General features: G+C 43.0%; 1 protein-coding gene across 2 annotated transcripts in view; it reads right to left on the bottom strand.

Annotated features, from left to right (window-relative positions):
* Positions 1 to 10,382, bottom strand: part of LOC103640932 (helicase and polymerase-containing protein TEBICHI) — a 46,406-nt gene extending 36,024 nt beyond the window's left edge. Inside the window, exons 1-9 of one of the 2 annotated variants that reach the window (XM_008664377.4) lie at positions 10,156 to 10,382; positions 9,754 to 10,073; positions 9,506 to 9,659; positions 9,346 to 9,414; positions 8,308 to 9,255; positions 4,214 to 4,278; positions 3,974 to 4,079; positions 3,699 to 3,899; positions 2,248 to 2,445 (exon numbers count right to left, since the gene is read on the bottom strand). In XM_008664377.4, coding sequence (XP_008662599.2) covers positions 2,248 to 2,445; positions 3,699 to 3,899; positions 3,974 to 4,079; positions 4,214 to 4,278; positions 8,308 to 9,255; positions 9,346 to 9,414; positions 9,506 to 9,659; positions 9,754 to 10,073; positions 10,156 to 10,191 — 2,097 coding nt within the window. In that variant the 5' untranslated portion in view covers positions 10,192 to 10,382. The remainder of the gene's footprint in view (positions 1 to 2,247; positions 2,446 to 3,698; positions 3,900 to 3,973; positions 4,080 to 4,213; positions 4,279 to 8,307; positions 9,256 to 9,345; positions 9,415 to 9,505; positions 9,660 to 9,753; positions 10,074 to 10,155) is intronic. The other variant, XM_020545688.2, reaches the window with a different exon arrangement.
* Positions 10,383 to 13,399: the final 3,017 nt, after the last annotated feature.

The raw sequence follows: 13,399 nt of genomic DNA, 5'->3' as shown, positions 1-13,399 counted from the left end.
GGGGTAAGGAGAGACGGCACCTCATCGACGCTTCCAAAAAAGGGAATGGCACTCCCCCCCAAAGGTGTTATCATCATCGACTCAAGATAATACTAACCAAATCTTGCACCAAGATCTCTCCTCACACCAACATGTGTAGTCAACATAGTTACTCATGTAGTCCTGGTGAAGTTGCTTGTCGTCCACCACCGCATGCAACTCTCGAGCTAGTTCAGAGCCATTGCAGGTGAAAAGCTACGCCCACAAACAAGGCTCGTTGTAGCCAACCATGGTTGTCGTGCCCTATAAAGACCACCTAGAGACGAACCACACAAACATCAACACGGTCAGAGGTAAACTCCAGACAGGTGACAGATAACACCCGCCCTAATCCTAAGATGAGGAGGGGCTACGACGTGTGGGCAAAGGCTACGACGTAGGTTGCGGCGTAGGTGAGCGTAGGGAGAATAAGGACAGTGTCATCCTGTCCCCTCCGCATGTTCCCTCATGCCTCAATAACACGCGAGGAATAGAAGTCATAATGAAGGGCGTCCAAGCTACGCAATGGGCTTGCCTTGGTAACGCGATTCTGACGCGGGCAGGCCTTGCAGGTTGCGCACGCCACCTACATTTAATGCGGGGTACGCGCCATCTATTACTTGTGTGAACAGTCGCACACTCTGCCCGCCTTGAACACAGGTGGCCCTTCCCCTTGCCAGAGGCTTACGCCAGGCTCTTCCCGACGGCTTATGTCACATGCCATAAGACATGTGGCAGCACCGGATCTTTACCCGAGCAGGGAGCAATCAGCCAGGAGTGTCTGTAGACGTGGCAGATCCGGAGCACCACTAGTTGGGGGTTCGGAAGGTACTCAGAGGAGTCCGGGACCCTCTGGCACGGGCCTAAACACGTGGCAATACCGGACCTCTTTAAGTCGGAGGTTCAAGTAGCATACGCAGGTGTCCGGGACCACCCAGAGGGGGTCAGGCCCCTAGGCAAAGCTGTAGGGAGTCCCCATACTTGGAGCATGTGGCGGCTTCGGAGCCCCGCTGCTAGGGATCTGAAGAGCCCAACATGGAAGCTGGCCCCCACCTGAGGCCAGCGGCCTCGTCGGACGAACCTATATTCTGAGCCAGGGCGGACCACCTGTGGCTATGCGACTAGGGATAGCCACAGGGGTCCCGCCTTGATCCAGTAGGAGTGGGTACCCCAGTCTTGAGGTACCAACAAACACCAACGCAAGCCTGAGCAAGCCCACCATCTCCTATGTCATGGTTGCAGGTTTGGCACTTGTTTGCCTCACTAAGAGCACCCATCCTTGGTGGCCATGCAAGCTAGCAACGCAGTTGCTATTGCATTTGCGCCACATGCCAATGCCAAGCCAAAGTTGACCGAGTGCTAGAGCTGAGAAGCACCCGAACATGCTTGAAAATGAAGTTGGGACCACAAGGGTTGTCGCCCTCCGCAGATCCGTTGTCACGGGAGATGCCTGATCCGGCTACAGTGACGATGGATCTAGGCATCACCCACCAAAGACGAACGAAGAGTTGTGAGAGGAGAGGGGACAACTGCACTGCCACTGTGTGGCCACCATAGGCCCAACCAGCGCAGGTCTGGCCTAGAGATCGGTGGATCTAGAATCTAGAGATTGGCCACTGGGAGGAGCACCTTCTCAAACCATGGTAGAAGAGCTTGATAGAGTCGATGAGCACGAGGCAGAGGAGAATGACATGCCATTGCCTTCCTTGTGAAGTCGCGCTCTAGTGACGGTGAGGAGAATCAGGTGAGAAAGAAGGTGTGTTGCTAGGGTTGGTTCCGCCCGTGTTGCCCATGTGGGGCGACGCGAAGGAGACTAGCGATGGATACTAACTCGACATGGTCGATTAGGTCATCTAGGCACATGGACAACTAAATGTTCGACTAGCTGGCTAGACCAACTAATCGATGACTAATAGTGATTAGTCATATGATCGGTGGTCATACGACTAGCCTCGATCATACGATCAGATAATATTGATGAAGATATCATGTTAGGCTATAGGTTTGAAGAAAGACAGCAAAAAAACCTTAAAAAGTTGATGAAAGAAAATACAAGTGGAATTAGGAAGTTCAATTGCTCACATATTTATCAAATGCCTTTGAACTTTCTAATATGATAAATGAACGACAATGCTAAGTTGAACTTCTGTGGGTTAGTAATGTTGTTTCTCACACTAGTAAAACATCCCTTCATTAAGTACATAAAACTAGGAGAATTAAATATCTTACTTGAAGCCAATCAGCCACCGCAGCGATGTTGGGCATAGTAGCACTCATACCAATTATCTGCAACCCATGACTTGCAATCTTCCCACTGCTAGAACTTGAAACTTCTCCGCTACATGACTGTAAAGTCCCTTCACCAGCAGCATATCGAAGCTTTGTCAACATCAGCTCTAAAAGATATCCTCTATGTTGGTCACCAACCTGTTAATTTAATTGCATAATTGGAGAACTTAACAAGTTTCAACTATATATCACATCATGTTCAACAAACTAAGTCAAAGGATACAGGAAGAAAGATTGAAAGAACCCTCAAGGGCATGGAAAGGTAAACAAAGACAGGTAAAGATGCAAGCTATATGCTTCCTTTGGTAGGGGTTGCTAAATAGTAATACTGCCATAGTGCTTTAGCCGAATGGCGAGCTGGGAGACTATTGGTCCTGGGCCTAATATTACAAATATATGAGGGGAGCCCTAAGGAAAGTCAAATCTTCCTATATGATTTGCATTTGATAAGTATGCTGCCAGAATTCATTCAGCGCCAGGACCAATGGTACTTCTCCTTGTTGTTTCTTGTTTACTGGCAATTGTCCATAATGACAAACCTTTCTTATTTACAAATTGCTCTTAATGATTATAACCTAACAATATGGAAACTCGGGTAACAGGTAAAGTAACACACAAGATTACTTGATTAGATAGGATGGGTGATAAGTTGATGACTAACCATCCCAAACCTTGAACAAAAAAGGACACCTAAAAAACTAAACAATGATGCAGTAGGGAAAGGTACATCACTTGGACTAGATTGGTGGCCATAGCCCCTAGGCGTTGGACTGAATTCACTCCCTAACGGCCCAGGCGGAGAGAAGGGGGAGAGGAAAAATCATATTTGAAGTTCTGATTGATATATGCAGTACACCAATACCACATACACCACCTATACAAGAATTTGTAGTGCTCTTAGTTAGCAATGATAAAACCTCTACTACTTGCAATGCAATTGTACATCGTTTTTTCTTCAATATGCAGGAGAGTTCTGTATCATTGTATTAATTAAAGAAGAAAGTCATACAAAATGCACACGCTCTACTTTTTAGATTCCAGATAGTACCAGATCTCTAGTGCTCCATCTGTTTCATAAAACAAATCCAATTCCACAATTCACACTGGCCAAGGAGCACTAATAGCTAACAACAGGCCAACAAATATCCTCATTAAATGGCAATTATCTCGTGCATGCTATTAAAAGATTACAAACAATGGAAATGTTACAAAATTACGTTAGTACTCTCAATGCTGTCACAAACCTAGATTGCTGAAATGACAGTTCCTAAGGCAATGAACTTGCATAACAAAATAGATGTGGTATAAATAACCATGAAAGTACCAACAACAAAAGGTTTAAAGCAAAGAGAGGATGTTCTGAGCAGCACTTCGGTTTTAGACAAGCTTACCATATGAAGTTCATCTATGACAATTACACCAAGTTCAGAGAGGCGGCCATCCTCCAACAACTTGTTTACCAAAGAGTTTGCCTTCTCTATGGTACATACAGCAACTGCTGTATCTTTAGGAAGTGAGCCTCCCCCCTGGTTTCCGTAGAAGCTACGGACATGCCTACCCAGTGGCTCAAGAAGTTGTTCAAGATGTTCAGCCTGTAAAAGATAAATAAATAATCAAACACAAGTATGTTTCAGACCAATCCAAAGCTGTATAAATCATCAAAAACCTTTTCAGCGCATATTGACACATAGGGAAGGACAAGAATTGCCATATTCCCAGTTGACAGTATCTGCCTCAACATCAGAACTTCAGCAACAAAACTTTTACCAGCACTGCAAATTTAACAACAAAAAATATACACATAAGATTAGATAGAAAAGGAATTTGAAAAAAAAAAGTACGCATCTGAGAATGTGAAGTGTGTAGGTATGTCCATGTATGAACGACATGAAAGATCTGCAAACACCTCGTGGATGCACAATACACAAGATTCCTTTTGCCCAAGACACCTTCTACAAGTAAACATTCAACCTGCAATAGACATGAGAACATAGCCCAAGGACAATTAATATAAGTTGCGAGCAAAGAATATATTTAAAGAACAGAACAATATCATTTTTCATCATAACATTCATGAAAAACTAATTCATTTACAAAGTCTCTGATCCTTAATGATAATGGAGGACAATACTAAACAAATGACAGACACAGCTGAGTTGACAAAAGTTTGCAACTAACATTTTATTTTGGTTCAATCAAAGCAGCCAAACCATAGACTAACTAACAAAGTAGTAGCAACTGCAACTTATGAGTGTGCAACCACACATATACCTGCAAAAAAAACATGTCTACACAGAAGGCACAAGCAAATGAATAAATGAATGATCATGGATAAAACAAGGATATTCACGACACGTTTAGTATGAGACTCATAGGATGCAAAATCAAAATTTGGTCGTGCCCCAACAATCTGGCAACCACTTGGAGGTCAAAAAAAGTTCTCGAAAATGCAGTAGAGATGGCACTTTATTATATTAAGAAGAAATTCGGTTAGGAACCACAACCCACACAACAAACACCACATTTAATAGTTACAAACACGCTGATTAAAAAGGAGACATAGAATGTCCCATCTAAAAAAGCACTCAAAACCTTGGGGACAATCAAGCAGGAGATTCCTCTAGCCCCTGTCATAGACCAAAGTTGACGCTCTTCTCCTGCCACGATCATGGCTTCAGAAACACTTAGCATCAATAAAAACAACGGTCTTAATATAATGGGGTGCAGTTCTCCTGCGCTTTTCGAGAAAAAAATCAATAAAACAACGGTTACAGTGGTTCCATTCCATATGATCCAAGCGCCCAATATGGTCAGAGAGTTGAGCCCAAGGTGGAGGTCAAATTTTGGCTGGCCCAAACAAAATTTGGCAAGCCGAGACATTTATAGAGCACCATTTCAGGGTGGCTGAATTACTTGCCCAAGTTTTCTAGAGAGCTAAAGGTTACGTACCTATGATGTGTTGTGTAGTTAGTTAGTAGGACAAACCTAGTGTCAGAGGCTCTCACATGAGTAATTAGCTGGTAGGTCCAAACAAAAAGCAATTATGGGCTTGTTTGGGTCAACTAAGCTATAGAAAAGTTGTTGTGAGTTGTGAGCTTTGGAAAAGATGATGTGAGCTATGCACTATGAAAAAGATAAATTGTTTGGTTGAAACAACTATGAAGCCTACCCCTTTCTTTCTCTCCCTTGATCATAGTTATTAAGGCGGTAAGGCGACATAAGGCGACCAACCCTCTTTTATCTTTTAGGCGATAAAGCGTAAGGCGAGGCGAGGCCTTAGTTATATAGATAAATATCAAACAAAAATAGATCAAACATTATTTATATATCACTAATTTAAAGTTAATAAGCAAGCTAGCACTTTTATAAGGTCTAATATGTCCAATTTCAGTCTAGTAGAAGCAGAAAAAAAAGGAAGGAAAGAACCTCACAACAAGTGAGTCCAGCCCAACTCGGCCCAGCTCAGCCCAAAACACAGTTTTAGGTCACAGCCGCCAGCAACCTAGTAGCAGCCGCCAGCCTCTATTTTTCCCTCACGCTGCATCTCTCTTCAGTCCCCTCTCTCTCCCTCCCCCACAGCTCTCCTCTCTCTCTCTCCCTCGGTTCTTCCACCGCAGTCTCCCACCTCCGATGGCCGGAGCACTGCACGCTGACGAGGAAGGAGGCAGCAGCTGCAGCTGCCACACAGACACAGGTCAAACCCTCTTCTCTGTTTCCAGCCGTCGCCCTTCAAAACCCTACCTATCCCCTAAGCGTCGCCCCGCCGACACTCCGAGAACGCCCTGCCGACGCCCCACCAGCGCCTTACGCCGCGGCGGACGTCTTACTCCCCAGCACAAGGCAAGCTAGACGCCTTGCCCTGTGAGTGCGCCTTAGCGCTAAAGCGACGCTAATGTGACACTTAATGGACGTCTTGATAAGCATGCCCTGGATACACATGTAAAATTTCTTTCTGTTTCCAACCATTTGGAGAAGTAAAAGGTTGGAAGCCAAAAGTATAGTCCAAGGTGCTAGTTAAATTGTAATACAATAAAGTAGAGCAGAAGCACTTTTCAGATGCTGAAGCAAACACAACCTATGCTTGATAGTTGATACCCATACATACTTGAAGTAATAGTATATTAATGACTAAATTGTAGCTCCAGTTCCAATATCTGTTTGAACTACTATATTTCTAGCAATTCGATCTACAATCAAGATCCATAAAACTTGTTGACATTGGCACACAGAACCCACATTTCACACACAAGGTGCCTTTAGAACTATTTGCAAACATGCCCCTGTTTTGCAACGAGAGAAACCCCACTAGCATGCCCTAGCCCAATAAACACATCCCAAAACTTAACTTTGAGTAAAATACATCAGTGGTCCTCGAACTTAGCATGATTTGTCACTTGGGTCATCGAATTTTCAAAACCAGCAAAACGGGTCCTCGAACTTAGTCGGCCATCCAAAACCGAGTTTGTTCAAACCCGATGCCAACGTAGCATGCCACGCTGAAGCGTACTAAAGAAAGTTCGGGAAGCCAAGTGGCACAAAATGCCAAGTTCTGAGACCCAAGTGATACAGCATGCCAAGTTCGGGGACCAAAGTGACTCCAACATGGCACGCCACATCGGCATCCAGTTTGAGCAAATCTGGTTTTGGATGACCGGCCAAGACGTCAAGTTCGAAGACACGTAATCCTAGTTTTGAGAGTTCGGGGACCTGATGCATTTTACTCCTTACTTTTATACATGAATTAGCACCATTGTTAGAAAATAATATTTATCTGCATATATTTAAAACAAATAGAGTACATCCAATGTCGGAGGCTCCCACATGAGTGGGGTCTAAGGGAGGGATAAACCGAGACAAGCCTCCCCCCCCCCCCCCCCCCCCCGCGCAAATGCGGAAAGACTGCTTCAAACTCACAACTCAGTGAGACAGCTCTCGCCGCTAAAATTTCATTTGGCCTCAAACTGCTCTTTTGGCCTATGCAACCGAACGGCTTATATTAAAAGAAACAAAATACAACTCCAAGAACCAGAACACATTCGGCCTGACATCCTAGGTCCGAAAACATGACCTCGAGGATGGCGGCCATCTCACTTGGCTATTCAATCATGAACAAATGGCTCTTAGCGAGAGAGTGCTGACCTGACATAAGAGACGCAGGATTACCTTGGGTCCACCTATCATTGGGTGGAAGGGGCGACAAGAAACATTGTTCCTTTTAGTTAGGTAGATATTTATGTAAATTTATTTGGCTCCAATAATCCAATTCAAATCTTGTACCTGCCTAAAGGCCATGTCATGGTTTCTTCTGTTGCCAAATTTGGTTTAGCATAGTGGGGGCACAAACCAAACATGCCTTCAGACAGATCTAGGAGAGCATTACAATATTCGAGAAAAATGAAGCAAAAACGCATTAAAAACGTGAAAAGAATGTGATGGCAGCAATACAAGAGAAGACTTAGCATTTTATATGAATCAACAATAACAACAAAGCCTTTTAGTACCAAGCAAGTGAGTGTAGACTAGAGTTGAAACCCAACACAAGCCACAAATCAAGGTTAGGCACGTGAATAGTTGTTTTCCATGCACTCATAACCATATTGAAGACTAAATCTTTAGATATATTTCATCATTTTAAGTCTCCTTTTATTGCATCTTTCCATATCAAGTTTGGCCTTTCCCTACCTCTTCCCATTACTATCACGTTTTAATGTTTTATAATACTAATATGCACTGGTGCCTCTAAAAGGTCTCTATTGGACATGTACAAACCATCTCAGCACTTGATATACTAAGTACTAGTTTTCAAGACATACTTATTACGATACAAATACTAAAGAAGCTTAGCTTACGAGCAAAAATAATTGGTAATCCTACTAGTAGAGAGGGCAGTGGTAGTTTGCATGGCTGGAGAAAAAAAATACATAGGCAAAAATGGCCAGACGAAAGAAGGCTAGCTGCCAGAGATTCATTAAATAGATAATTAGGGAAAAGAATCTTAACCTGCCAAGGGTACAGCTCTGAAATGCCTTTTTTCATGTATATAGCACAAAGGTCAGGAGGAAGCCAACTTGATATCTTTGAGTGATCCTTTAGAGGAATGGAGCTAGTAGGTGTGCTAGCTTCCACTTCCTGAGAAGCAACTTTACTCTTGGAATCTATCCAAGTCTTGCGATTATTTGAATATGCAGCAAGTGATTTATTTTCATTGTGGGTTGGCTGATTGAGATCTCTCCTAATAAGATTAGAATCTCTTTCAGCCTCTTGAGTTGGATGAACCTTCCCTTCAGTTGTTGACTTGAAAACACCCTGACATCTCATGGCTGCAGAATCAGTGTGCAAATTAATAGCACTTCTCTTCAACACATCCACAGGGTCCATGAGATTTTCCTTTTCTAGGCGGCCACTGCCTTTCAGTGGAACACGGTCTGCTTGTGCATTACAAGTTTCATAGCTGCCTTTTGTTTCAAATTTTGAACCTGAAACTTTAATATCATCCTCATGAAAGAAATCTAGCTGCTTCACAGGCAAAGGTGAGCTAATTATATGCTGACAGTTTACTGCCAGTGATTCAACTTTATTTGACAATTTCTCTATATGATGTGTATCATTGCTGCCTACTGTGTTTTGACAGTCAAGCTCATCCCTTCCTGATCTAGGAAGAGTCTTAAAGAATGCTGCTACTGCACAAGATGACTTGTCTTCTGCTGCATCAAATTCTGGCCTTCCACGGACCTTATCAGCCTGGGCAGATATCCCATCAGCGAGTTCAATTGCTGCATTCCAGAACTCCTCACCAGGTGAAGTAAGGGAATTCCTCGATACAGACTTTAGGGTTTCCACAGGTGCTAGAGAAAACCCAACTTTTATCTGTGCAGTACTTGGGGTAAAGCTACATCTTTGCAAGGCCGAAAACCCAACACAACTCACATGTTCCCCCTCAACAGATTCCTGATGAAAAGGAAATAATGAGAAGTTCAAAAGGAAAAGAGGAAAACAAAGAAACGGTTCCAGGTTTGACTTGTTCAGGCATAACTAAACCTCCACAGCCTCTGAGCCACCATGGTGATTGATGCATTGCTTCATGGAAGCTACATTATCATCTAACTCCTGCAAAGAACCAAACTAAGAGTTGAAACTCATGAAATCACTTATCATATGACGATGCTAAGGATGGATGGATAGCGTATCTTGATCCAACCTTTAGAGCTTCAAAGCCACCACAATGGGCAACTCGCTGCTTCTTGACATAGTCGTTGTCACAAGGAACCAAGAATGACTGGGACGCACTCCGCTTCTGCTTCATCTGGCACTGCTCGCTGTAATCACAGTCACCCCTCAAAGGCAGGATAGCACTGGAACAACAAAATTAGACCCGTAACTTGCAAAAGAACAGTTATTGGAACCAATACTATAACTCCCCTTATGTTTCACACTGTGCGCGCTCACCTGCAGGAATGGGACAAGAAATCCGCCGTGCTCCTCCTGAGATCAAAGTCTGCCCCGTCACCTGCCGCCGCAGCCACCGAAGCCGAGGAACCGACGTCGACATCCATTGCGGCCGAGAGGCTACGCCTGGCGCCCGGGTCCCCGCCCCTGGGCGAGCCCACGGGGACCACCGATGCCGCTGCCACGGCACGGTTGCAAGGCGAACGGACGAGGTACCCTTCCAGGGACCCCTTGGCGCCGCCGGGGCTCTCATGCTGCGTCCCGGGTCGCGGCGACTCGCCCTTCCGCGACGAGGGCCTCCGCTTCTTGGCCGGGAAGAACTGAGATGGAGCCGGAACGCAGGAAGAATTAGCGCTTGGAGGCGACGAAGCGAATAGGCGAGGAACTAGGTTAGGGTTTTACCTGGTCGATTTGGGGGCGAGACGAGCCCGACGCCATTGCCCGAGGGAATTTCCGGAAGGGTGTTCGGTTTCTTTTGAATTGCTGGGCATAGCCGCGGAGTGGCGGAGGGAAGGACTACAGAGGAGGGCGGTACGGGCCTGTAACGCTAACGCCTGTATGGGCTCTTTTTTCCCATTTTTTCAAAATTCACTGAATCGTCATCGTCAGAGCATCTCCTCCACCAAGGTCCTACACTCCTACTGAACCCTACGTATACCGTGTCCCAGCTTCCTTTATACCTCCAACAAGGTCCGATATATTATACTCTAAATTTTAGTATTCGTTGATGAAGTGCTAAATGTGGCGGACGAGCCTAGGGGTGAAAACGGGTAGGGTACCCGAAACGGGTACCGGATACGGTTACTGATTCGGGACCATTTTTCGGATACGGATACGGGTATTTTTTATATTCGGGATGGATACGGGTAATACCCGGATAGTACAGCTTCGGATTCGGGTCGGATACGGAACGAGTACTACCCGGTAAATACCCGGATATTCGGGTCGGATACGGGTACCCGGAATTCGGGTACCCGTTTTTTCTTTTTCTGCATAATAATATAGTTATAAAATCATAACTTTTACATATGAAATCGGATGAAGATAAAGTTTATATGAAAATTGTAGAGCTCGAAGAGATCTATAACTTCGTAGTACAACACATTTTTGTTTAAACATATATTTAGGCCAAAATCATTGAAATAATGTCTAAATTTATATCAAAATAATAGACTTTAACATTTTCATGTGGGGACTTAAGATTATCTCCATGTGGGAACTTAGAATTATCTTTTTATAAACTATTTATTAATATTGGTAACTTATTCGCAATTTCCGGTCGACACTACAATATTTTTATGAATTTAATTGTATTTTGATGATTTCCTACAACAAAAAATTAATAATACACCAAATAGCCTAAAAAATCATGAATTTTTACGGAGACACAACATATATCCACATATAGTTCTAAAAAATATTTGGATTATAAAATCCACAAGATGTTGGTGTTTCTTCCATTCCACTCAAACTTATTGCGTGAGTTACACGTTTATGTATCGACGTTTCAACATAATTAATATTTTACTTATCATTTTCATGTGGCGACTTGAGGTTTTATTTGAATATAATGTTTATTTGTTTTGGTAAGTTTTTTGCAATTTTGGGTCAAAACTAGTGTATTTATGAATTTTAATTATATTTTGATGATTTTATGTAGAAAGAATATAATAATTTACAAATAGCTTCAGAAATCTATGAAATTATACGACGGTACAACATATGGCCACATATAGTCATAAAAAATAATGGGACCATAAAATCCACAGGATGTCAACGTTTTTTCTATTTTATTTCCATTTATTGCGTAAGTTACACGTGAAATCACTCTAAGTATCCAAGTTTCAACATAATCAATAATTCATTTTACCATTTTTATGTGGGAACTTGAGATTATCTTCTATTAAATGTTTATTAGTATTAATTTACTTGCAATTTCGTGGTCGAACAAGAATGTTTTATGATAACCAATTAATGCATTATCCGACAAGTATCCGATATCCAATCAAATAATATCCGTATCCGTCACTTATCCGCCCGGATAAATATCCGGTCCCTGTATCCGTATCCGTCTCGTTTCCAACTATCCGTATCCGATCCCGAATCCGTTTTAAATACATTAGGGTAGGATACAGGATGAGCTACTATCCGTCCGTATCCGTCCGTTTTCACCCCTAGACGAGCCACGTCCTCTATACGCTCCCTACGCCCGCACAGACGGATCCCGAGGAGATTTGTTTCTGAGAAGTTTTACTTTTTATGTTCCTGTGGATGCTCGGCACATGTAAAAAAACAATAAAAAAATGGAGCGTGAAAGTTTAATATCAGTACAAACGAACATAATTATGTTTTGCGTGTACCGTAAGTTGTCAAAATTGCTATAGTGACCAATGTTAATTATTTTTTTAAATAGGTACGGTAAAAGTCAAATTCAAATTATATGCAAAAGGTAGAACAAATATTGTAGTTTATGGATTCTGTTAACGTTGTAGATATAGAGGATCGAATTTAGAGGATGTTGCTGGAGATGAAGAAGATATAGAGAACAAAATCTTTTAGAGAGTGCTGTAAAGGGGAGAGAACATTCCTTTAGAGAACGAAATTTAGGGGACGTTGCTGGAGACAGCCTTACTTCTTAAAAATGCTCTCTAAACTTTGATTCAGCAAATTACTAAATATATATTGGAAATAAAAAAAATAGTCTCCAACAGTTCTCAATTCTTAGATTGTCAAATATTTTTAAGTTATATTAACTCAATGGTAAATTCACTATTTCTATAACTTAAATTATTTAAAGTATATCACTTGTACACAAGTGCAAACGTGCACACGGGTGCGAACTTGATGGCAAACATTTAATTCCATTGTATGATTGATGAGAAAAACAGACTATTGAGAGTACAAAACAACTCTCCAAGTTTGAGGACTAAATAATAAGACTTAGAAAGTTGGTATATTTAGAGACCTCATTTAAAAAATTGTTTAAGCATGCTTTTTGTTTACTAATATCATAAATCGGGGATGCTCTTACTGCCATGGTTCCGAAAACCAGGGATATAGTAGAATTTGTGTTCGGTGGAGAGGCTAACGTGGACTTTACTCCGAATGGTGAATCGAGTGATTCGAACAAGGGCTTTATATTGGTTCAGGTTATCGTCATAGTCCAATTTAGTGCTAATCGTAGTATTATCTAAGGAACGAGTTACAATGGGTGCAAGTGTGGAAATGAGGTAGTGTAGAATTCAGGTTGAATGCTCCTGACGTCCCCTTTTATAGTTCAAGGAGGAGGCTCCAACGGGGGACTTGTTATCTGAAGGCGAGTGCCTCCTACCGTCTACGAGAGTCATGGTAACGTAGTCCGCCTGACGTTGTCTTCTAGTTTGTGCGTAGTCGTACACTCAGTATGGAGGATCACTCCATCTACCCGTGTGCGGGTCACTGTACCGACTACCGACTATGGTACTGAGGTTTCCTATAGCGACGCCTAGTGGGACCCATGAGGCAGAGCCAAGGGACACGGAGGGTTGTACGTGGCGACGCCCCGTCCTGTTTGTCAGAGATCTTCCGTCGTCCCTCCGGCGTGTCGTGATGTCATCTGAGATGGTGTGTGATGGCGACGTGCCTTACCGTGGCTATCATGGGGTAA

This window comes from Zea mays, chromosome 10, assembly GCF_902167145.1.
Source record: "Zea mays cultivar B73 chromosome 10, Zm-B73-REFERENCE-NAM-5.0, whole genome shotgun sequence".
NCBI classification, from domain to species: Eukaryota; Viridiplantae; Streptophyta; class Magnoliopsida; order Poales; family Poaceae; genus Zea; species Zea mays.
The sequence above is the reverse complement of the archived record's forward strand: the minus strand, read 5'-3'. Positions and strand labels throughout refer to the sequence as shown.